Consider the following 22839-nt stretch of genomic DNA (forward strand, 5'->3'; position numbering starts at 1 on the left):
ATGCAGGACGGGAGTTGGAATCAGCCACTCCCCAACGCTCTGCTGCTGAAGGACCCGGCAGGAGGCAGGACTTTGGAGGGTGATGGGGGGGTGTTTTCTGAGGCCTCCTCTGATGGAGAACTCTACCTGGACTCAGTGACAGAGCTGAACTCTGGGGATGGGGACTTTGCAGATCTCACTGCCTTCTTGAGTGCAGATGAGATCAATCGTAGCCTGGACCTGGCCCTGGAGGCCTTTGGTGACACATTTGAATCGGAGGATCCAGGCCCCTCTAATCCTACACCGTCCCAGGAGCAGGCTCTCCAACATGTCCCCTCCCTTCCTGTGCACCCCCAGACTACTCAAAACCTCGCCGCAAGCCAAAACCTTCAGCACCCATCTCCAGGCAACAACGCAGCAGTTGAAGTGTCTTACAGCCCGAGTGCCCCCATCAGCAAACCCATACAGGTGTTTAGCGAGGCTCCATCTTCTGCTGAGAAGGTTGTCCGCCACAAACCCATCCAGCCGGTCTATAAGCAGGATAAACCCCGGCTTGTTCACGAGGGCCTGGAGCTTAGTGATCGGGCAGGGTCGGCCACAGAGTTCTGTAGCCGCGCTGCCACATTCATCGAGGAGCTCTCGTCCATCTTCAAAGGTTCTTCTCACTTGGAGCAGCAGGTGGAGGAGGACTCCTCTTCCCCCGACAGTGGCTACCTCACTCCGAGGAGTCAGCGGCCGGCCCCTCAGGGCTCAGCCTCCGCTCCCTCTCTGCCTCCCAGCCAGCAACAGGAGACACGGTGTGTCCAGCCGACCGCGGGCCCGGAGCCTCAGCCCGCAAGCACAATGGGGCCAGCAGCTTCTCCAAGGTTCCAACACTCTGGAGCTCCAGCCACACATGGGTCGCTGTCTCCTCCTGTCTTCCTCCAGAAGCTGAAGAGTCAGGAGGTGGCAGAAGGAAGCCCTATTCGTCTGGAATGCAGAGTCATAGGAAACCCCCAGCCGCTCATCAGGTAATGTTACTTCCTGGTTGATGAACCAATCTCATGCTAACATCCATTCGAGCCATATTGCGTAACTTCTGTTGCCCCCATGAAGAATTCTGAGTAATTACAACAACACTGTCAGCGCCTCTGCATTACATGAGGTACTGTATACCTTTGTGATGGTGCATGGATTTTATACCTTCTGCTGAACGTCCGTTTTTTTTTTAACAACTGAAACATTTCTTGGGCGCTTCTTGGGATTTTCCTGAGCTACTGCGCCAGAGTCGGGGGGGGGGGGGGGGGGGGCACACACCAGTTTGTAAACGCTGTAATACTGAGAAATACAGAGATAGCTCTATAGAGCTGATGTGACCTACAGTATACGAAGAGGACTTTATATCACAGTGTCAGTGATGTTGACCAGACCAGGTTTCAGGCCTGGCCGTTAGAGATAAGGTGAGCGAGATGGGAGGCGGCCAAGAGGTGAGAGTTACCCATGTGTTGACAAGCAGGGCACCTGGTTTGGGCTTTAGGGGGACTTCCACTCTGTGTTAGCACATTTGTCCATTGGTACACGTGCCAGTAAAAGCAGTGACCCTCTCTCATTTATGCCTGGAGGAAGTGGTTGAGAAGGCCGGACCCCTTGCCCCTGGTTATTTGCACTAGTTCAACAGCAAACTAAGAATACACTCCTCTCTTGTTTCCAGATATGTCAACCTCACAACCCAGTTGTTTACTCAGAGACATACTTGGACTAATTAATATTGCAATCTTTTGAATGCGATGATTTTAGTGCTGTGGACCATGGTCTTTCTGCAGTGTGTGTGTCTGATCCTCCTGATGGTTTAGCTTTCCTGGCTGGATGTCAGGGATCTTAGACCAAACTGTCAATTGCTAATCATTTCTTAATGATTATTAAACCCTTTATGTATGTTTATGCCAATTCATACACATTTCACCATACCTGACAGGTTTGGTTTCTTTAGAGACCTAGCGATCCTTACCTTAAACTTAACCTAACGTCCAGTACTTGATTTGTCTGAGTTTGTATTGGTGGACCCTCCGAGGGCTCCGATAGAGTTAATGACATTTGCTTTCATGATCATGTTTTGAACAGGAGAGGTGTTTTTAGGTGTTTATGTAATCAAGAAGACATAAGGTCAGCGGCCCCAGTAGGCTATAAGGGGCCTCCTCTGCCACTGTATAAATAGTCTTCAGGCCAACAGGAGCCAGGCACAGGAATGCAGGCAATGCGATGAGAAGGCGCTTTAAGTCACTCAGGCTCTCCATCTCCCCACACCTTCTTGGGAAATATGAAGGTAGAGAGTAGCATGTTTAACCACGGGGAAACAGGATAGCCCAGTCTGGTCCATGGAGAAGGATAGATACGCTGGCACTGGTCATGTTATGTTAATGGAGAAAATAGAAGAAATTTTGTGAAAATTGGAAGTTGTAGAGGAAAAATGGTGGATTAGTGCCTGGCCCTTACCCCCTCTATAGCTGCATAGCTGGTGTATGGGGCAAACAAGTCTCTAAAGTTGTTATGCTACTGAGAGTGAATTCAAATGTTGTTACGGATTGACCCAAAATGCAGATTTGTGCAGCAGTTTGTGTGCGAGGGATTGTGTGTTTGGCCAAAGCCGGCATTCTCCATCCATAAGATACACTCACTTTTTGGTTAATGCGATATTAGTAAGAACAGTGCAGTTACCGTACTTCCTGTGTTGGCCATTGGTTGCGGACACTAGATGGCAGCAAACTATATATTATTCACAACAAAAACTTGAGCTCGTCTGGAAGAAGCTTCTTCTGTCAGCATAAGAGATTTAAGATCTCAGATTCCTTAATGACCACAAAGCCAAGCTGGTGAAATTCATTTTCTAGTACATTATTTAAAAAGCTGGTTCCACACTGAACAACAGACAAAATACACAAACAATATACGACTCACATCATCACACAACGAAACTGACAGGATGCATCATGGGTTATATTGCTGGTTGTTGGTGTTGACAGTCCAGTTGCAGTTGGGTAGAACCTGTATTTGAAAGGAGTTGTTTTGGTGGACACCGTTGCGTCTACCTGAGGGCAGCAGCTGGTGGTGTGTGGAACCCAGCACACATAGAAGTGACATAGTAAAAGACATACAGTTGCTAAAAGCGTCTTTCATCTGTATCTGTACTGGGATCTAATGTTGACTGAAACCAAAAGAGAAAAGAAGAGAAAAACCCCAAAAGCTGCATTCTGCATCCGTAAATAGACCAATAAACCATCCTTGTGAAAAAGACATTAAACTCACACATCTCCTCTCACACCCCATATGTCTCATATTTCTTGCCTGCAGAACTGTTGCTGAAATACCAGCATGCAGCAAAATGAAGCAGTTTGTCAGCTATGCATGAATGTTTATCTACGGAAACTCAATGGCTTGTGTTTATTTTATTTCTCATCTCTGTTTGTGTGCATGCCAGCACCTTGCTCTTTCCTCTATCTTAACCCAATGGGGAGCCCCTTTGATGCAGTTGCCAGTCCAAGCACAGGTGACACACCTCCTCACATCCCTGTTTCCCCCTCCGGACTAATGAGTTAGTGCTAAGCTGATGCCAGCATTTTGCACGGCCAGTAAAAGAGACATTCCTGGTGGCTGGGTGCTGGGCGCGGCCTTCCGTGGTCAACCGCAATTTGTCTCGGCCGGAGAGTCTTATGGTGCGGAGCGCTGGGTATTATGTCCTCATGCTCCTTACGCACACACTCACACACACACACACACACACACGCACGCACGTACGCACGCACACACGCAAACACACACACACGCAAACTCACACACACACACACACACACGCACACAATGCTTTATGCAATGCTCTGCTTATAATGATGCATCTCTGGTATTGGGATGCGTATGTTTTAAATCCTTGTGGGAACCACTTTGTGCATTTTTTCTGTCTGAGGTAATTTTGGCCTTTCTTTACTTCTTCAAGGGGCTAGTTTTGGATTAAGATTAGTTGTTGGCAAGAGAGAAAAGGGAAATGTGTGTGTGTGTACGTATGTGTGTGTGTGTGTGTGTGTGTGTGTATGTGTGTGTGTGTGTCTGTGTGTGTTGTGTTGTTAAAGAGAGCATTTCTAAACAAAATTGATGGTGTGAGGTCTGGTTGTACGGAACACCAAGCACGCTGCGGGTACTCACTGACTGATTTCTCACTACTTCAACGCATAGCCGAGCAGACAGGGGGAAAAAATCCATCTCCAATTGTGGCATGCTCACTGTGCTATTTTAGGCATTTTGTCTGATGCTCTTCCATGTTATTACCCTAACTGCCTGTTGTGCAAACTCAGACACAGGCATTTTCTTTTATAAAATTGACTTGGAGTTGAATGAAGAGAGACTGGCAGCTACAGTACGTTAGAAAGAGAGCAGCCTGGGCTCCTTGGTTTCAATCGAGTTCACAAAACCACACGGGAGACTTTTTGGAAGACGAGAGGCCGGCCGATGAGTTTGTCTATGAAATCTATACAAGGCGAGGTCTCCAACATCAGGACCAGACGGCATTCCGGGGAATTGACGATTGGAATTGGTTGTCAAATATAGAGTTTGATCCTTCTTTTAAATTCAAACATGATACCCATGTTTGAGCTAAAATTGGCCGGCAGGATCGTAGAAAGCCAGCAGGCACCCAGACACAAGACGACACATACACACAAACATGTAATCCAAGTATTATTATTTTTTTAAGTACTTCCTACATTGTCCCATTTCATTCCCACGTGTAAATCTCGGAATAAAATGCAAAGAACAATCTTTCTTTTTCAAGCCTTTTTTTCTCTCTAATAGACTGTCCCCTGTCATTGACTTGCTTTCAATGAATACTGCATAGTTTGTATTCTATTTTAGTTCTGTATCTTTTTTGAGATTTGGTCTATGGACACTGGAGTCTGGCAATAGCAAATGCACCCTGGACTTTGAAATCTTTGCTTTGGGATTCTTGTTATCAACCTTTCTCGTTGGATAGCAATGAAATGCCTTTATTGATGCTGCCTAAAGCCTTTTGCTACATCAACTTCCAAGTTAATGGGTTATTGTGTGAAGAAAAGCATAAAATGTTTGAATTGAAAATGAAAAAAAAATGAAAAAAAGTGTTGCATGCATCGGCATCGGCACAAAATGGGTTGGTCTGGTTTTAGTATGTGAAGTAGTGTATATGGCCTTTTGCTTACCTGTACATGCAGCTTACTACTTAAACACCTACACTATCTTCAACCTTTTTTGTTATTAAAGTCCTAGTGTTTCCTGAGAGATAATATAAAAGGGAAGTAATGCATTTAAATTCAACCTTTGTTAAAGGTGCTCTGTGGAACTTTCAGCCTTTGTTAATTCTTGCGCCCCCTTTGGACAAAATCGGTGGTGTTTTTTTACTATGCCAGCTATAGTTCCAGGGTGAGGGACCCATGACAAAGGCATAAAGAAAAAATATAGAGAAATAGGATTCTTTGCACTGATAGTCTCATTTTCTGTAACATGTCGTGTATGATCATCAGAGGAAAAAGTTCCTCGTAGCACCTTTTAAGCGTTACAAACACACGATGGTGAGAATAACACATATTATTAATGTTGAGGACTTACAACTATACATGAAAAAAAATAGTTATTATTTCCATATGGGTTTAAGCACTTGTTCAGGCAACACATTTTTGGTTTTGGTTTCACTGCTTTTCATTCTTTCTTGAAGACATTTTGGACGGACATTGATTCCCTACACGTTTTGTACAGAGATGAGGGCAAGATGCCACTTTGGCTAACCCGTATAGGCTGTTGTTGTTGCAGAAGAAGTGTAGCAGCTAACAATTACAGTAGCCCTTCCTCCTACAATGTGTGAAACAGACTTTGAACTATGAGGTCATAGCAGGTGACCCACTGCTGACTCATGACGTAGTCTGAATGCAACGCTGACTGTTTGGCCCTGTGTTTCAGGAAGGCCATAAGTTTTAATTCTCCCTCATGGGCTCATTTGATCACAGCGGGGAGGGAGGGGGAAAGGAAAGAGCACTGGTATTTTTATACCTGCTTTTTAAAATATTTTTTATTTACAAGCATGAGGTCATTTTATATTTAAGCTCTAAATAATGAGCCAGCCCTGGTGTGAGTGACTGTGTGTGTGTGGGGGGGAACTCATGCCTGAAATGAAAACTATATGGGGACCATTTGACAGAAGCTTAACATTCCTGACACGTGAAAACATTTAAGAGGGTGGAACTTTTTTTTTTACCGTGGATGCTTTTGCGAGTCGATGTGAGGTAGTGGCTTTGACGTAGTATTTAGTTCTCACCATGCTGATAACTATGCGGACTATGTGTTTTGTAGCCTACGGGCACAAAGATGTGTTTAAGGCGTGAGTACATTTGAACCTGTTCACTTACAGACGGCCCAAATAACTCTGCGAGGTTACCATACATGGACAAAGCAACTTATAACACCGCTGACAAAGACTATACACCTTTTGCGTGGCCGGCGTAGTAACTGTCGGTCCAGATAATAAAACGTGAACACTTCAAGATATCAGCGGTTAAACACTCACACGGACACACGTCAGTGCTTTTCCTCAGTGGTGCGTTACTGGCAGTGGTGAGGGAATGGAGCTGCTCTGTCTAAAGCCCTCTGCGGTGCCCCCCTCCCCCAACCCCCCGTCCACCGGCCTGGAGACAGAGTGTGAAGTTTCACCCAACGAGGTGAGACTTTTCCTGCTCCTCTTCCAGCCCCGCAGGGATCATGACCTTGACTCCTTATCACATACAGTACCCACATTCACACTCATTTTTATTACATTTAACTATTTTTTAAACTTATAGGCCTACATCGGCTTACTTTACACCAGGAACATATAGCTTACATTGTGATGTAGTTGTTCTTTCAATAATCTTTAGGAGTCGATTAAAGGTGAAGTCAGCGATTCTGGAGAACGCTTGTTGTCAAAATCACTTTTTGAAAAATCTGTGAAAATCTCCTCACCATCCCGCTACCTGTCCATGCTGTGTGTGCGCGCCGGAAAAAAAATAGTGTTAATACACAGCCTAAGATCTGTTAACTGGCATATTGACATATGTTAAACAAAGGTGACCAACAAGCAACGTGCCAGTTTACAGAGTGTGTATTAACACTATATTTAATACACAGACGGTGCGGACAGGTAGAAAATCGGGACAAGGTATACTGTACGTACTGATTTTGACAACAAACATTCTCCTTGGTCTGTAAATTGCAGTCAGTAATTACTGACTGCAATTTACAGACCAAGGCATGTCAGTAAAACAAGGCAACACAGGGGAAAAATGAATTTCCAAGTGTACAGTATTTGACAGACATGAAGCATAACACACACTGTATATACTTTAGTGTGAACGTATTGTAATGACAGCTGTTGGTCAAGAGAATAATCCTTTAATAATGTTAGCCTTGTGCATGGATCATACTCATATAGCCAACATGATTCTGGGCTCAATGACAGCACCATGTTGAAATCACATTAAGCATTTAGTGTGTGTCAGTCTTGTGAGGCCCCATGAAAAAGGATTTGTCTCTTTTGTTTTTGTGTTTAGGGCCCCGAGAAAGACAAAAAAAACATTCAAAGAGAGAATGTCTTCATTCTGTGTGAAGTCTCATCGTTTAAGGGTCTATAAATTACTACTAAACTGTATAATATGACGAGTGAGAGAATAAAAAAGGGAGTTGTGAGGGGAAATACGATTTGTAGAGAGTTACATAAGTGGGTGAGTGTCAGTTGAAGAAGTGGAATACCAGATTTAATACGAAGCATGTCTGTTGCGGACAAAGGCGGCAGTCATGCGCGGCAGGAGACTGGTAATCTAAGACTAAGTACAGCATGAGGAAGGATGGGCAGAGAGAGGACGCTCCATAAATCTCCACTCTCCATAGAAGCCTCTCCTCCTCCTCCTCCTCCTCCTCCGTACCGAGTGTCAGCAGCCTCACACAGCCTTCTTTGATGTCAGTGGTAAACATGTGCACACACCCCTGCCCTTCTTCCACCATTAACCAACTCAACTGCAATCCTTTGCATGGTTAGTGACACATGAACACTCAGGAATACTTTCAGTCACATCACATCTGCTCAAATTACTCAGGGAACAACAACGATACTATGGGACCAAAGGCTTGCCTATATTTCAATGGAGGGCCCACGAAAACTTTGGCCAGGTTTGGCATATATTTATAGACTCTGGAAACCTGGCCTAAAATTAGAAAGAGAGAAAAAAAATCAATAAATGATATCAAAGTTGGGCGTCTCAATAATCTTTTACAAAAAATTTGATTGAAAATAAATGTAATGTATGTAAAATAAAATATATATATATTTTTTTTTTACTGGCTAGAACATTTGACAGGCCTGTGTGGGCTTGGCCATATCAACCGGTGTCCATGGCCACTGTCATGTTTTTTTTATAAGAACATACTGTGTCATAAGACCCAGAGCCCGCCTCATCTAAACCGGACTTCTGTAAAGTGAATCAAACATAAATGACAGTATCTTTTGAATTGATGAATTTGCCTAACTCTTTTCAGATGCGTTACTATCATGCAACTAGCTCCACCAGATGACATTGTTAAAAGGATGTCTGTGGATTTTGGTTTTACAGAGGCTCTAAGGCATCCTAGATCTGCCTATGGTGCTGGTGAAAGTAGCAAGGTCTCCAGTTTTTTCCTCGGAGACACTAGCGGGGTTTGGCTAGTTTTGAGTCACCCGGGCCTCAGGGTCTGTTCCACAGCTGGGGCCGTGAAACAGTAAGCACCGGGTTACATTCCTCCTTTCACCTGTTAAATGCCTCTCTGCTATTCATCATGCTTGATAAGGCATGGCCATTAGATTCAGCTTACAGTAATCTGCCTTTTGATGAGATATTTTGGGCTGTTATTTTTCCCTGGACGTTGGATTCCCGTGCTGCTTTGCCAAAGCGCTGTGTTTGATGTGGAGCCCAATTCAATTATACATCTTTTGACAATATTGAAGTGGTGGAATGTGGTTGTGCGCTGTTTGTGTGTCTTTGTGAGTGTTTTCGTCTGTAATAGAAATAGAAGCAGACTCACTCTCTCATGCTGCTTTCAGACTGTAAAACATGTGCGTAGACGTATATTGCGCACTCGGCCGTGTCTGCGCGGGGTTACTTGTTTTACGAGCAGACAAGGGTTCAGATGGGACTCGTAAAAAACAAGCCCGAGTCTTCCTTCCCATGTACATGTGACAGGATAACAGCTGTGAGAATGTTAAACTGTCTCACACAGAAACTCAAGATATCTTTGTTTGCCTGGCCCTCTCAATGTTTGTCTTTTTGTATATCATTTGAATAAAATATGTCTGCCCCCCATGGCTTCTGATGTCATGGGGAGAGACAGTTGGAGTGGGGGGTCTGGAGGATTTGGTTTCATTGGCTTGGCAAAGGGGGGATGAGGATGAGAGGAAGATCCGCCATGTCTGGTTCAAGTGGGGTCTGATCAGAGCTCAGATTTAAGTCTATAAAGTCTGGACCGTGGAGGAGAGGTTACAGGGTTCAATCCCCGATGACTACAGCGGTCCCCCAGCCTGCTGGCTCTGGTCCTGCTTTTATATACTATCTATGGTCCTGCTGCTACTTATCTCCTCTAGTAGTATCTAGCTGGACAGTTGTTTCACAGTCATTTCTGGTCATTCAGCCTTCAACACAGCAGAATTATAGGGTGTTGTGTTCAGTATACTGACCAATGTGCATCCAGCTTGTGCTGTATATCTTATGAGTGTGTTGTTTACTATATCCACCCTTTAAGGAAAATATCTCAGCCTGACGTAAACTGGTATTTAAAGTATTCAGGGATCCCAAATGTTGACGTGCATTACACCCACACAGCAGCACAAGAGGTGGTCTGGCTGTCATGGAAGCAGAGATTTTTGTGCCTGTGTGTTTGCATGTTTGTGGCGGGTTCCTGGGTGGCGTGTATTGTCAAGGGGGGACCATGATACAGATTTTTTTGGGTAATGCTTACATGTCTGGGCCTGCAAATGGCCAATATTTAGTGAATGAAAACCCTACATTTTAAGAATGGCAGTTGGCCTAAATAGGATGTCAACTATATACTGTACAGTATATACAGCTCCGGAAAAAAAATTAAGAGACCACTCCAAATGTTCAGTGTCTCTTGTTTGACTATTTATAGGCATATGTTTGAGTAGAATGACAATTTTGGCTTCATACTATAAACTACTGACAACATTTCTACCAAATTACAATACATTTTTTTTGTCATTAAGAGCATTTTCAATTAGTAATGTAGAGATGAAGATTTGAGAAAAATCCAGACTGGTCTCTTAATTGTTTCCGGAGCTGTACATACAATATATATATATATATATATATATAAGGTTGCTACTCTTTGAAAGGCAGAGCTGTACAGTACTTGACACAGAGAGCGTAACCATATGTGTGATGATGACTGTGATCTGCTCCGTGTGGCTCAGCTCTTCCATCAACTCCGTCTAATTGTTGTTCCCAGAAAGTCATGAACCATATACTTTATCTAAAATGAGTTAGTTCCGCGCTTTGTCTCCGGCTGTAATTACTCAGTGGCAGGAGGAAGATGGATGACTGTGTGCACACGGAAGAAGTTAGAAATTAGCAAATTGATGTAACATTGTCTTTCGGTGTATACGCGTGAGAACATATGTAAAAAAAAAAACTACGGCAGCTTTCCGTTTTTGGGAATGGTTTTGGTTTAATCAGGTCCATGACTCCTCCTCACTGTTGGACTATAAGCCATAGAGGATCAATAAGGCATCTGATATCGTGAGTCAGCCGTGCAATTTCTTTTTAGCGGATGTGAGGAAACGGAAGGTTCTCCGTGAGAATGGTGACTGATTCCCTCACTGCAATCTGGTGTGTGGCACTGATTGGCTGATTGGACCCAGGTGTGAGGAGATGATATATGCCCTGAGATCCCAGTGCTCTGTGCTGCTCATTATCTCACCTTAAGAGGTAGTGAGAGGTTGTCTCTGAGTGCTCTCTGTGTTAAGTTTTTCTAGTCTTCTGTTTTACTTGTGTGTTTCCGTTCAGCTGCTTGGCAGCGGTGGTTTAGTTTGTGCTTTAGTTTTTCTATATTAAAAGGTAGCCTGTTTGGCCCTTTCTAGCCTTGTGCTTTTTGTTTTCTCCCCCTCCCCTTCTTCGCGTTAGCGATTTAGTGGTTATCCCTCCGGGGATAACTTTAAGACACCCTTTGGTCCGCACCTGTGTCCCAAACCCTACCCCCAGTCCTCACAGAATGAGCAGCCCAATGCAGGGCACAGCGGACCCCACTAGTGCTGACAGTTTAGAGGTCCATAGGCAGGCAATTTCTGCTCAAGGAGCCATGTTGGGCTCACACGACCAAACCCTACGTGCCATTGTAGAGCAACAGGCCTCGCAGGACTGCATGCTTCGGGAGATACTGGCCCGTTTACAGCCACCTGGGCCAACCCCTACCCAAGCACAAGCACCTCCAGTTCCACCCCATGACCCTTTTGTAGGCCAGGAGACCAAGCTGGCAACCCCAGCCCGCTATGACGGGCATCCAGGGAGGTGTAAGGGATTTATAACCCAATGCTGTTTAGTTTTTGAGTTACGACCCTCTATGTTTAGCACCGACCGAGCCCGGGTCGCATATATAATATCCCTTCTTTCGGAAAAGGCCCTTTCATGGGCTACAGCCTTGTGGGATAGGCAGACTCCAGTCTGCGCTGACGCGCCCCTCTTCATGGCGGAGATGAGGCGCGTGTTCGACCACGACGTTAGTGGCCACGAAGCAGCCAAACGCCTCCTTAGGTTACGTCAGGGCTCTGCAAGCGTTGCAGAATTTTCAATTAAATTCCGGACTTTAGCTACGCAATCAGGTTGGAACAGGGAGGCTCTAGTGACCACTTTTAGTCATGCCTTGTCTGAGAGAGTTCAGGATGAGCTCGCTTCCCGTGAGGTTCCAGATTCACTTGAGGATTTAATCTCATTGGCTATTAGAATTGACAACAGAATTCGTGAGCGCAACAGAGAGAGAAAACAAGCGTACACCCACCAGATGTCCGAGGAGTTTAGTATCCCTTGTGAAAGACCTACCCTGCCTGAGGGGTCCCTTAACAATGATGATCAGGAACCCATGCAAATAGGACACGCACGGCTTACTTCCGTGGAAAGACGGAGGCGTATGAGCAGTGGCGTGTGTCTATACTGTGGGAGTGTGGGTCACTTCATTCGCCAGTGCCCCTCAACGCAGAAATACAATAAGCAGGGAATCAGGGTAGGCGTGTCAGACCTTGGGGAGGTCTTGCAGAGTCGTAATAATTCCCCTCCCGTGGTCAGTAGTTGCACCCCTTTGCCCTTTGAGTTATTATGGGATGGACACTGGCGCACCTTCTCTGCATTTGTTGATTCAGGAGCAGCAGGTAGTTTTATGGACTCAACCCTGGCCCGAAAGCTCAATTTACCCATTTATGATCTTCCTTGTCCACTCGCAATTAATGCAGTGGATGGGCAACCATTGGGTAGGGGTAGGGTTGAGAGGGTCACCTGCCCGATTTTCATTCGCATTGGCAATCACACGGAAGAGATTAAGTTTTTTCTTATTGATACACCTCAGTTACCCCTCATTCTGGGAAACCCATGGCTCAAGGAACACAACCCTCACATCAATTGGAGGACTGGGAGGGTGATGAGCTGGGGTCCAAACTGTGCATCTCACATGATGGAATCAGACTCGGTTCAACTCCAACCTGTTGGATGTGAGCCCCCTCCTGCCACAAGTGCCTCTGTCTCAAAATCTCACAGTTCAGTAGGCCTTCCCTGTGCTTCCCCCAGCGACCGCCTGACTCTCGGGGTTATTGAGACCTTGACTCCCTCTGATTCTTCGCCCTCTGTGTCTCTTCTTGCAAATGGGGTTCCTGCAGAGTGCGCTGAACTTAGTGAAGTCATTAGTAAACATAAGGGCCGTCCACGTTCAAAAAATCAGAGGCTAAATGCCTTATCTCTACGATTCCAGTGTTCAGATAGTGACAGTTCTCCAGAGCCCATTGTGCCCCTTACCCACATCTGTGCCCCACTGACTGGGGAGATTGACACAGTGGTTCAGGGGGCTCAACAGCAGGAGCCGGACCCAGGAGGGGGGCCCCAAGGCTGTCGGTATGTTCCGGCACGAGTGCGATCACAAGTGCTTGAGTGGGGCCACTCCACACACCTCACAAATCACCCCGGTGTTCGTCGCACTATTGGTTTTCTCAAACGGAGATTCTGGTGGCCCCGGATGGGTAGAGATGTGAGCGAGTTTGTGGCAGCTTGCAAAATTTGCACCCGAAACAAGACGTCACAACAACATTGCCGCCCAGCCCCAAACTATCGGGTGGGTCAGAGGGTGTGGCTCTCCACAAGGGATCTCCCACTGCGGGTAGAGTCTCGCCAATTGCCGCCACGTTTCGTTGGTCCCTTCAGGATCATTCGAAGGATAAACCCCGTCAATGTTCGCCTCTTGCTTCCTCGGTCCATGAGGATTCACCCCGTGTTTCATGTTTCCCGCCTCCAGCCAGTCTGTTCCGATCCACTAGCCCCTCCAGGGAGGCCTCCACCCGGGGTGGGTGGGGGGTCCTGTTGGAACGTCAGGTGCCGTTCCTTAGAGGGGTGGTCCTGTGAGGAAACGGAAGGTTCTCCGTGAGAATGGTGACTGATTCCCTCACTGCAATCTGGTGTGTGGCACTGATTGGCTGATTGGACCCAGGTGTGAGGAGATGATATATGCCCTGAGATCCCAGTGCTCTGTGCTGCTCATTATCTCACCTTAAGAGGTAGTGAGAGGTTGTCTCTGAGTGCTCTCTGTGTTAAGTTTTTCTAGTCTTCTGTTTTACTTGTGTGTTTCCGTTCAGCTGCTTGGCAGCGGTGGTTTAGTTTGTGCTTTAGTTTTTCTATATTAAAAGGTAGCCTGTTTGGCCCTTTCTAGCCTTGTGCTTTTTGTTTTCTCCCCCTCCCCTTCTTCGCGTTAGCGATTTAGTGGTTATCCCTCCGGGGATAACTTTAAGACACCCTTTGGTCCGCACCTGTGTCCCAAACCCTACCCCCAGTCCTCACAGCGGAGGCTTCCTGTTTCTGTTTAAATGTGTGGGCCCATTTATTTCATATGCCTGATGTGTTTAATTGTGGGCCCTTCAGGATGTTGCTCTTTGTTGGTTTTCATGCTGGATTTATTTGACAGTTGGGGCGGATATACTGTGACATCATGAGAGGACATAGTCTATCTGTTGTTTAGTGCTGTCATTTGGTCTCCTTGGAGCAAAAACAGGAGTTGCCCTGACAACATGCCCCCGTTTTTTTAGGTGACTTCAAGTGACCCTTGAAAGACCTCTTTATACAGTGAAATATTATGTGGAAGTGGGTGTCTGATTCAAAATGTAGGAATGTTTGGTTGTTTGTGGTTTGAATGAGAAAATGTTTTGCACTTGCGTGTGTGTGTGTGTGTGTGTGTGTGTGTGTGTGTGTGTGTGTGTGTGTGTTTCGTCACTTTCGGGGACTCACTTAAAAACCTGTTGATTGGGGACGCCAGATTGATTTGCTTCACCATCGTCATATAACCATTAATAATCCCACTAAATCCTGTATAGTAAATACATTACTTCATTGCGATGCATCCGGCGGTCTCTCTTTCACTTGCTTCCTAAACAAATATACGCGCCACATGTACGCGCTAGCAAAGATCTTGAGTTAAGCAGGTGCTGGTGTTGTAAAAACACTACCGCTTTTGTCCAAAGGGGTCGCTAGAATCAACAAAAACTGAAAGTTCCTTGTCACTTCAAGGTTAAGGTAAGAGATAAGTTAATGCAGGTACTGGTTAGGCTTAGGGTAAGTCTCCGGGAAATTAATATGATTGAAGACCCCAAAAGTGACCTAAGTAGACATATTTGTGTGTGTGTGTGTGTGTGTGTGTGTGTGTGTGTGTGTGTGTGTGTGTGTGTGTGTGTGTGTGTGTGTGTGTGTGTGTGTGTGTGTGTGTGTGTGTGTGTGTGTGTGTGTGTGTGTGTGTGTGTGTGTGTGTGTGTGTGTGTGTGTGTGTGTGTGTGTGTGTGTGTGTGTGTGTGTGTGTGTGTGTGTGTGAACACTGTCTATGTGCACCTGTGTGTGTGTTTGTATTGTAATAAACCCAGCATGTTGCTTAGAGGGAGGGATCTCTTTATTCTTGTTGACTCAAAATGTTTTGGAAATCACATCAGTTCATCATTCTCTTTTCCTTCTTTCTTCTATTTGTGTTTATTCTCTCTTCTCTCTCCAAGATAAAGATCAGCCAGACAATGCAGTGGTTCTCAGAAGGCCACTGTCAGTCATTCAGTAATTAATGGGAACATCCAGTCACTGTAAAATACCCTCTTTTATTAAGTCACGTTTTATAGTCACTTAGGGGGAAGTACGGCGCTTTTCATGTTGTTATTGTTACAAATGGGAGCAGTGCTTTTATCCTTTTTTTTTTTTTTTTTTTTTACAAAGTAGAAGAATTTGAAAGAAACAACCCCATAATTATAGGACATTGTAAGGTGTATTCTTCAGATTTTTTTATTTATATTGTACAATCTCACACACACACACACACAAACACGCAGAGAAGTAGACCTAGTAACAAGCACCACAAATAATCCCATCTGCTATACAGTACGTCCCCGGTGGTAGGCTCTCGGGCTCTCTGTTGACAGCGACCAAAATATCCCCGGCCGGCTATGTAAAAAGCCTGAATGGAGCTCCCTGCAGAGCGGAGCGCGCCACGCCCCTTTCATTCTGCTTGTGCATCAGACATCAGCCCCTCTGGCTCTGAACAAAACCACAAATACCACAGTTAGATTTGCTGACCTAGGTGAATCCAGCGTTTGGATTGTTAGTGATTATTATACGTGTGTGTGTTTGTGTGTGTGTGTGTGTGTGTGTGTGTGTGTGTGTGTGTGTGTGTGTGTGTGTGTGTGTACAAAGCATGACCAGTCACGGTGGTGGCCACAGCCATTTGTCTTGTGCTTGCCAGGTGCTGCTTTACCCAAAGTGGTCTATTTAGATCCTGACGTATCCCAAGCTATTTTGGTTCAGGCCTAACTGGGCTTTTTAAGTGGCCCCACTTACAGTAGTTCCTTGGCACACAGGATTTATTAAATAAGGGGGCCCATATATTTAGTGCCCCTCTCTTTTTGTGTCACACTGTAGTACGTACTGTAGCCCTGTCATGTTTTATTTTGGTGAACCCCCCCCCCCCCCCCCGCCCCCCTGTCCTGCAGTTACAGATAAGTCCCCCAGAGGTTTCCATGACGACTGGCTGGTTTTGGCCGGAGCCCAGGGGGTGTCTGCTGTGGGGCGCTTTAGAGCGTCAGCAGCCTGTAGCCTGGAGCTTGTATAAGGAGATTAAAAAGCAAGTTTTGTTATTTGTTTGGGAGACAGAGGAACACAAAGAGAGAGAGAGAGAGAGCTGGAAATTCCGCGACCTTGAACCTGCTTGTTAAAATCCACAAAATGTATCACACGCCGTTGATGTTTACCTGGTTCCAGCTATGGAGGTTGTGAAGTGGCTTTTGACTATAGCATGGGGTAGCGTTTATCCTCCTTTTCCAGAGGAAAAAACAACAGTTGTAATCGGGGCATTCTGTGTGGGCAGCATTGAAACACTTTTTTTGTCCTTTAATTAAGTCTTAAATGTTGTTGTTTTTTTGGCCCCCATGTCTTGTGTGGAATTTGACAGTGCAGGGCTGGCTCCCTCCCTCCCTCCCTCCCTCCCTCTCTTCCTCCCTCTCTCCCTCCCTCCCTGTGCTCAGTCCAAGCATTGTGTGCATGTCTGATTGTGTGTGACTCAGAGTGGCAGGCCCCGGTGTGAGTGTCAGTGGCTCTCAGTGTGTGTCCTGCTGTCAGGAGGATAGGACTCTGTGTGTGTGCGGCGTCAGATTAAAGGAAATCATCTGTGCCTTTGGTTTAACTGACTGGGGATCAGCTCAGGTGAGTTACAGAGGATTGAATGACTTGAGTAAGTAGAGCATACCTGGTTAAATAACTTTTCAAAATCTATAGCCAGACATGCATAATATGAAGGAGAATTAGCAGGCGCAGGACCTATACTCTGCATACGAGTACAGTCATGATGTGGGTGACATCTCATTGAACCTGGCTCAGGCTGTAAGGCTTTCTAGAGAACATTATTAACTTATTTTTTATATATCTAAGTTCACTGAAAAAATGTGATGTTTGTCTGTGACACAACAGCTGATAGAATGTGTGTTAAATGAATGAATGAACCGACTAATGGGTTACTTTGTTCTCCGTGAATGACAAGAAGTTTGTTTTCCTTTCACATAATTGAATCCGACAAAACTGACTGAAAGTGTGTGTGTGTGTGTGTGTGTGTGTGTGTGTGTGTGTGTGTGTGTGTGTGTGTGTGTGTGTGTGTGTGTGTGTATACATGCAGGGGCATCCCCAAGAGTACTGAGGTGTTTGCATTTGTAGCTCAGCTGCTGTGTATGTCTGTCACTATTTCAGTTGACCCTGTCCCTCTCTTAGCACACACACGCACACTTGACAATCACACACACACACACACACACACACACACACACACACACACACACACACACACACACACACACACACACACACACACACACACACACACACACACTTTTTTCAGTTAAACAATTAAAGGTGTAGTCAGCAATTCTGGATTGTTGTCAAAATCACTTATTTTCCACGATACACTACCTGTCCGTACTGTGTGTGCGCTGAAATGAAAAAGTCCAGTGTTAATACACAGCCTTGACTCTGTAAACTGGGATGTAAACAAAGGGTATGATAACAAAAGGGGCCCATAGCTAACAAGATGCACGTTTACTGAGCCTAGGATGTGTATTAACACTGGATTTCCTTTCAGCGCACACACTGTAGAGATGGGTAGCGTATCGCGAGGAGATATTCACTGATTTTGACGAAGTGATTTTGACAGCTATAGGTCCAGTTTCTGCAAGAAACAGTATTTAGTATTTTGTATAGTTGCAAAGTCCTTCCCTCTAACTGAAGTATGAATTTTAACATTACTTATTATTAACACCCATAATGATTTAGTCTGGATCATTTCCCTTCTTGGCGAACTGACACTGAGGCCTGGAATGAGCTGTTCTGAAATGCATCAGTGGACAATGTAGACAATATGAGGGAGACTCTAACTCCTAAGCCCTAAGCCCTCAGCCCCATCCCCGCTTGCTTCTAAATTCCTCTGAGAAAAGTCTTGGTTGTACCTTCCGGTCAGAGCGTTGGACTGTCATCTTGCAGCTGTCTGCTGTCCGGAATATTCCAGTGATCTCCTGACCCCTGATCCCGTGATCCCCGAGCTCTGTCATCAGTAAGACTTCTGCTGCTTTATTAAGCTGTGGATGCCTTCATGTATCATCTTTATTCAAGGCATTTTGAGGGTTGAATGCATTTACAAGCACTTAGCGAAACACTTAACCCGAAGCTCACGGAATGTTAATATTTCCTTTTCTCAAGATGACAACACTCAAACAAATCGTGGACATTGTACATCTGGAGTTGCAGTGATTAAAGGTGCTACGAGGAACTTTGAAATATTTCAGTCTTAATTCTTCCTCTGATGATCATAAATTACATGTAACAGCACACGAGATCATCAGTGGAAAGAATGCTATTTTTTTATATAGTTTTTCTCTATGCCTTTGTCATGGGTATGAGCTCATCCGGGAACAACAGTTGGTGTAGTAAAGTTCAAAACACCTTTTCGGAGGATATAAAAACTGTATTTTACTTCAACTTTTAGCTACAGTCTTGTAAACCATAATACATTAGAACTGGACTGACTTAAAGGCCTACTTCACCGGTTGGAATATGAAGGTGTATTGAACTCGGAGATCCTATTTAGTATAAATGTGCAAAAAAAAAAAAAAAAATCGGATCATCTTAGCCTGAGAAAAGGCAGCAATAGTGTTTTATGGTCTCACTGTCTAACCCTACAGTTTCCTTCTTATGACATCACAGTAAGGGTTAGGATTAACAGGACAGCTGGGCCAAGGGAAGACTAAGGGAAGACTGAGGGAAGAAAAACCTCATTCATTATATTATAATAGTTATTTTATAATGATAGAACGCTGGTTCCGTATGGGTGAAGTATTCCTTTAAGCAGCACTAATCTTCTTTTTTGGGTCACTTGAAGTAAAAATACACAACAAGCTATATCATCACAGCCATTGGACATATCATTATCTTATAAAGTTAATATGAGCAATGTGGTCAAAAGAGTGGACTAGTTAAACATTCAGTAACCTAATGGATGTGTGCCCTGCTATTTTTAGCTCAAATTTTTCTCTTGATTAACTCACTCAATATAAACATAACTTGGTCATTATGTTGCTAAATGTATGTTCACCGTCTAGTAAGTTGCTAACTTTGTGTGCTTGTAAGTGTTGGGTTTAATAGAGCAATTTAGCTTCAAACAGCTGCCTGCTGCATCTGGGAAATATGCTTGTCAGAGCAGTGACAGTTCTGGACAATAAAACTAAAACAATGAGCCAAAAGGCATTTGGCCATAAACCCAAGTATTGGACAACTTGTAATTTTGACATATCTATGGTGCTATATTAAACTTCTGGGGTTATCCTCAAACCTATAACAATCCATCCTAAGGTAGACATGAATGCCTGTACCAATTCTCCATCCAACAGTAGTTACTAATGCATTCTACTAAACAACAAAAACAACACAAATGGACCGCAAGACCAACACTGCATAGGATGATGATAAGAATATTTTCTTGCAATGGTACCAATATTGGTACCTTAACATGCTCCGATGACAGGTAAACGATGCATTCAGTGGCATTATGTAAAAATGACTATAATAAGGAAGGGATGTGGTGGAGGAATCAACGTGTTGCAGCTTTACTGTGCCTTGAAGAGCATGCATTCATTGTTGCTTTCAGTCAGCAATGCGTGGGAAAGAGGAAACCCAATATGCTTTCCATGCTTGTGTTTTTTGAATGAATAAGGAGATTTTCTCTGTATTGGATAATAAAACCAACATAGTGCTCGGGCAGTTTCAGCTGACCTCTTTTGAAGTTTGTAATTAGGGATAAAGACAGCCTTGATGCCGCTCCCTCACGTCCAGTTGCACTTTGCTTGACATCTGTGGTCCATGGCCTATCAAGTGAAACAATGGGCAAACCTAATAGTAAAAACAAAGGCTCAACATGTTTCATATCAACACCACTCACTCCTTATACCCCATATTAATCGCTGATGGACTTGTGTGGGCGTGAGTAGGACCCTGTCACTCCAACATCCTGTCAAGGTCAATTTTTTTTGCGATTGAGCCCTCCTCCTCCTCCTCCTCCTCCTTTTGGTTTTTCTCTTTGCTCCACTCTCTGGCCTTCAAATGGTTTTGGGGTTCTGTGGTTGAAAACTGAGCCTTTGCTTCATAACATTTTTCCATCAACAGCAGCAAATAACAACAGGGTCAGACGGGGAGAGAGCGTGGCCCCCTCAGCCAAACGACTGAGTCCAGGGCAACATGGCTGTGTGGTTTGGCCATGCTCTCTTCCTCGGTATGTGAATAGGTTAGTGTGTGTGTGTGTGTGTGTGTTTGTGTGTGTGTGTGGGGAGCAACCATGAAACAGAGACCATCCTTCTGTTTATATCCGAGGCATCATCTGGCATCAATTGTCCTTCACTGAGATGTCTTCATGATAATTGCGTTCTCACATGCTATCTATACTTTGGGAAAAGGTTGGGTGACGGCTGCTGCCTGCTTGATTGTGATGGCGGAACGTTTTTTGGCTGGGTGCCTTTTATTAGGTGAGGCGTTACTCAGCAGCAGCAGCCTCCTTTTCCTTGAGCTATTTTGCATGCGTGTTCTGAATAGTTTGGTGTTATATGGTATTGTGTGTCGGGAGGAAATGGGTGGTATAATAAAGCTGTACGTTCTGCCAAGAAATTTGTACCTACAGCACTGAGTGAATGCTGTTCTAAACACACACCCTGCTTCCCCCCCTACAAATGAGACTATTGATGGTTGAGTTCCTTCTTTGCCTGTCGGGCTGTAGCTTATATGTGACTCAATAAAGTCCTGTCTCTCCCCCCTTAGAGAACGGGCCCCGTTCTATTTAGGCCCCAGCACCACGTTCAGCACATTCCACAGAAATAGAGAGAGGAGATTATATAAACAGTACCGTCTGTCCCTAAATGAGTTTACTCAGTAATTATGCATAATGGTCCATCATTAAAGTTGATTAATATGGGCTTTTATTGTAGTGCTTGTTAGGAATGGCTCGCGCTCCTATACAACGCTCAAACCACCCTCGGATGGATCACGGGCTGGCGAACCTTCTGTGCTCTGCGCTTCATCAAATCGGGCTTTTACTCCTGCCGAGAAGATGCTCTGTGTATTAAATCCTGGCTAGATCTTTGAGGCCATAAGCAGAATGGAAAAATACAACAACAACAACAACAACAACAAGACATGAGACCACTGTTGAATGCCTGAATTAGAACTTTTATTTTCTCTCTTGGGATCTTGACAGATTCAGGTCCAAAACATATCCCCCTGCTGTTTGTTGGCCTCGCCTTCGTCATAGAAACATGAACTCACGCACTCACGCACACAAAACACAGACAATTACACTATACCGCCACCAGCTTCTCCATCCTCCATCTCAAAAACAATAGTCATTAATTCAATGATGTCATGTGTTACAATAAGCCCTTCTTGTCTGCAATGTGTTTGATTTTCACGGTGCTCAAGAAAACGTCCAGATGATATTCCCTCTATCCGGGGGGATTTGTATGGCGCGGCCCCACATCAAACTGAGAGCATATGGCTGCAAGAAACACACAGTGAAACATGTTGATGATGAATACCAGTGAGTGAGTTTCAAATAAAAGAATAAAATAGTAATGAGGTTTAACCGACGAGAAATCCCAGTTTCCACTCAAGAAAAATCCCTGACAGGACATGGCAGCCACCCAGACGAGTTGTCATCCCCCCCACCCTTCTCCGCCTCGCCCATAATCCGGAACAATGAATTTCCCAAAAAACGAACATACAGTCTTGGCCTGCTTAAACAATCAACGTTTAATAAAAAAAAAAATCTAAACTCCCAATCAACAGCTGCTGTCAGTTTTATGTAGCAAATCATTTGGCCCAAGCCATGTTTTACACAGGATGCAGCCTTTCCTTCTGCTGTCTGGATCATGTGTTGTGGGGAGCGTGGCGGATGGCTCTTGAAGGCCCTTCCGTTTTGCCTTGGAGGGGCCCGACGACGTGCCAGTGGATAAGGTCTCCGCTGCTCGTGCCATGAACAACTCTTCATTAGTCAACGTGTCACGTTCCGTTTCCTCATCATTTAACACAGTGGCGTCTGGCGTATACAGCCGGCCAACTTTCCCCTTGTTTGACTTCATCAAGTGATAAGACAGAGGAGCTACCTCGAGGAGTCCATTGTTCAGAGAGATAGAGAGAGATAGAGAGAGAGAGAGAGAAAGATAGAGAGAGAGAGAAAGATAGAGAGAGAGAGAGAGAGAGCATATTCAGGGTGACATTGCTCTCCACCTGTCACTGATACAGATGAATTGCTCATTCATTGCGATCAGTCTCAACAATGACAGCGCGTATCATTCTTCCTGTCTGACACCGGCCTGACTCACACTGATGTGCTCTCCATTCACTCTCTCCAAGTCTCCGGTCTGTAAGGTGTCAAACCCCGGGGTATGAAGTGTTGTCTGGGTATGTTTGGCTGATGGATTGCTTGCTCTGGAACAAGAGGAGTTAGAGTTGCTGTTTTGACTGACACACCAGAGTGTGCAAAATCAAGTAAATG

General features: G+C 44.9%; 1 protein-coding gene across 4 annotated transcripts in view; it reads left to right on the forward strand.

Annotated features, from left to right (window-relative positions):
• palld (palladin, cytoskeletal associated protein) overlaps positions 1-22839 on the forward strand; it is a gene marked incomplete at its 5' end in the record, with an annotated part of 65539 nt that continues 42700 nt past the window's right edge. For all 4 annotated transcript variants that reach the window (XM_080033363.1, XM_080033362.1, XM_080033361.1 and 1 more), the window contains one exon: positions 1-989. In XM_080033363.1, coding sequence (XP_079889489.1) covers positions 1-989 — 989 coding nt within the window. The remainder of the gene's footprint in view (positions 990-22839) is intronic.

The sequence above is a fragment of the Ammodytes marinus genome (assembly GCF_949987685.1).
Source record: "Ammodytes marinus genome assembly, chromosome: 8".
NCBI classification, from domain to species: domain Eukaryota; kingdom Metazoa; phylum Chordata; class Actinopteri; order Uranoscopiformes; family Ammodytidae; genus Ammodytes; species Ammodytes marinus.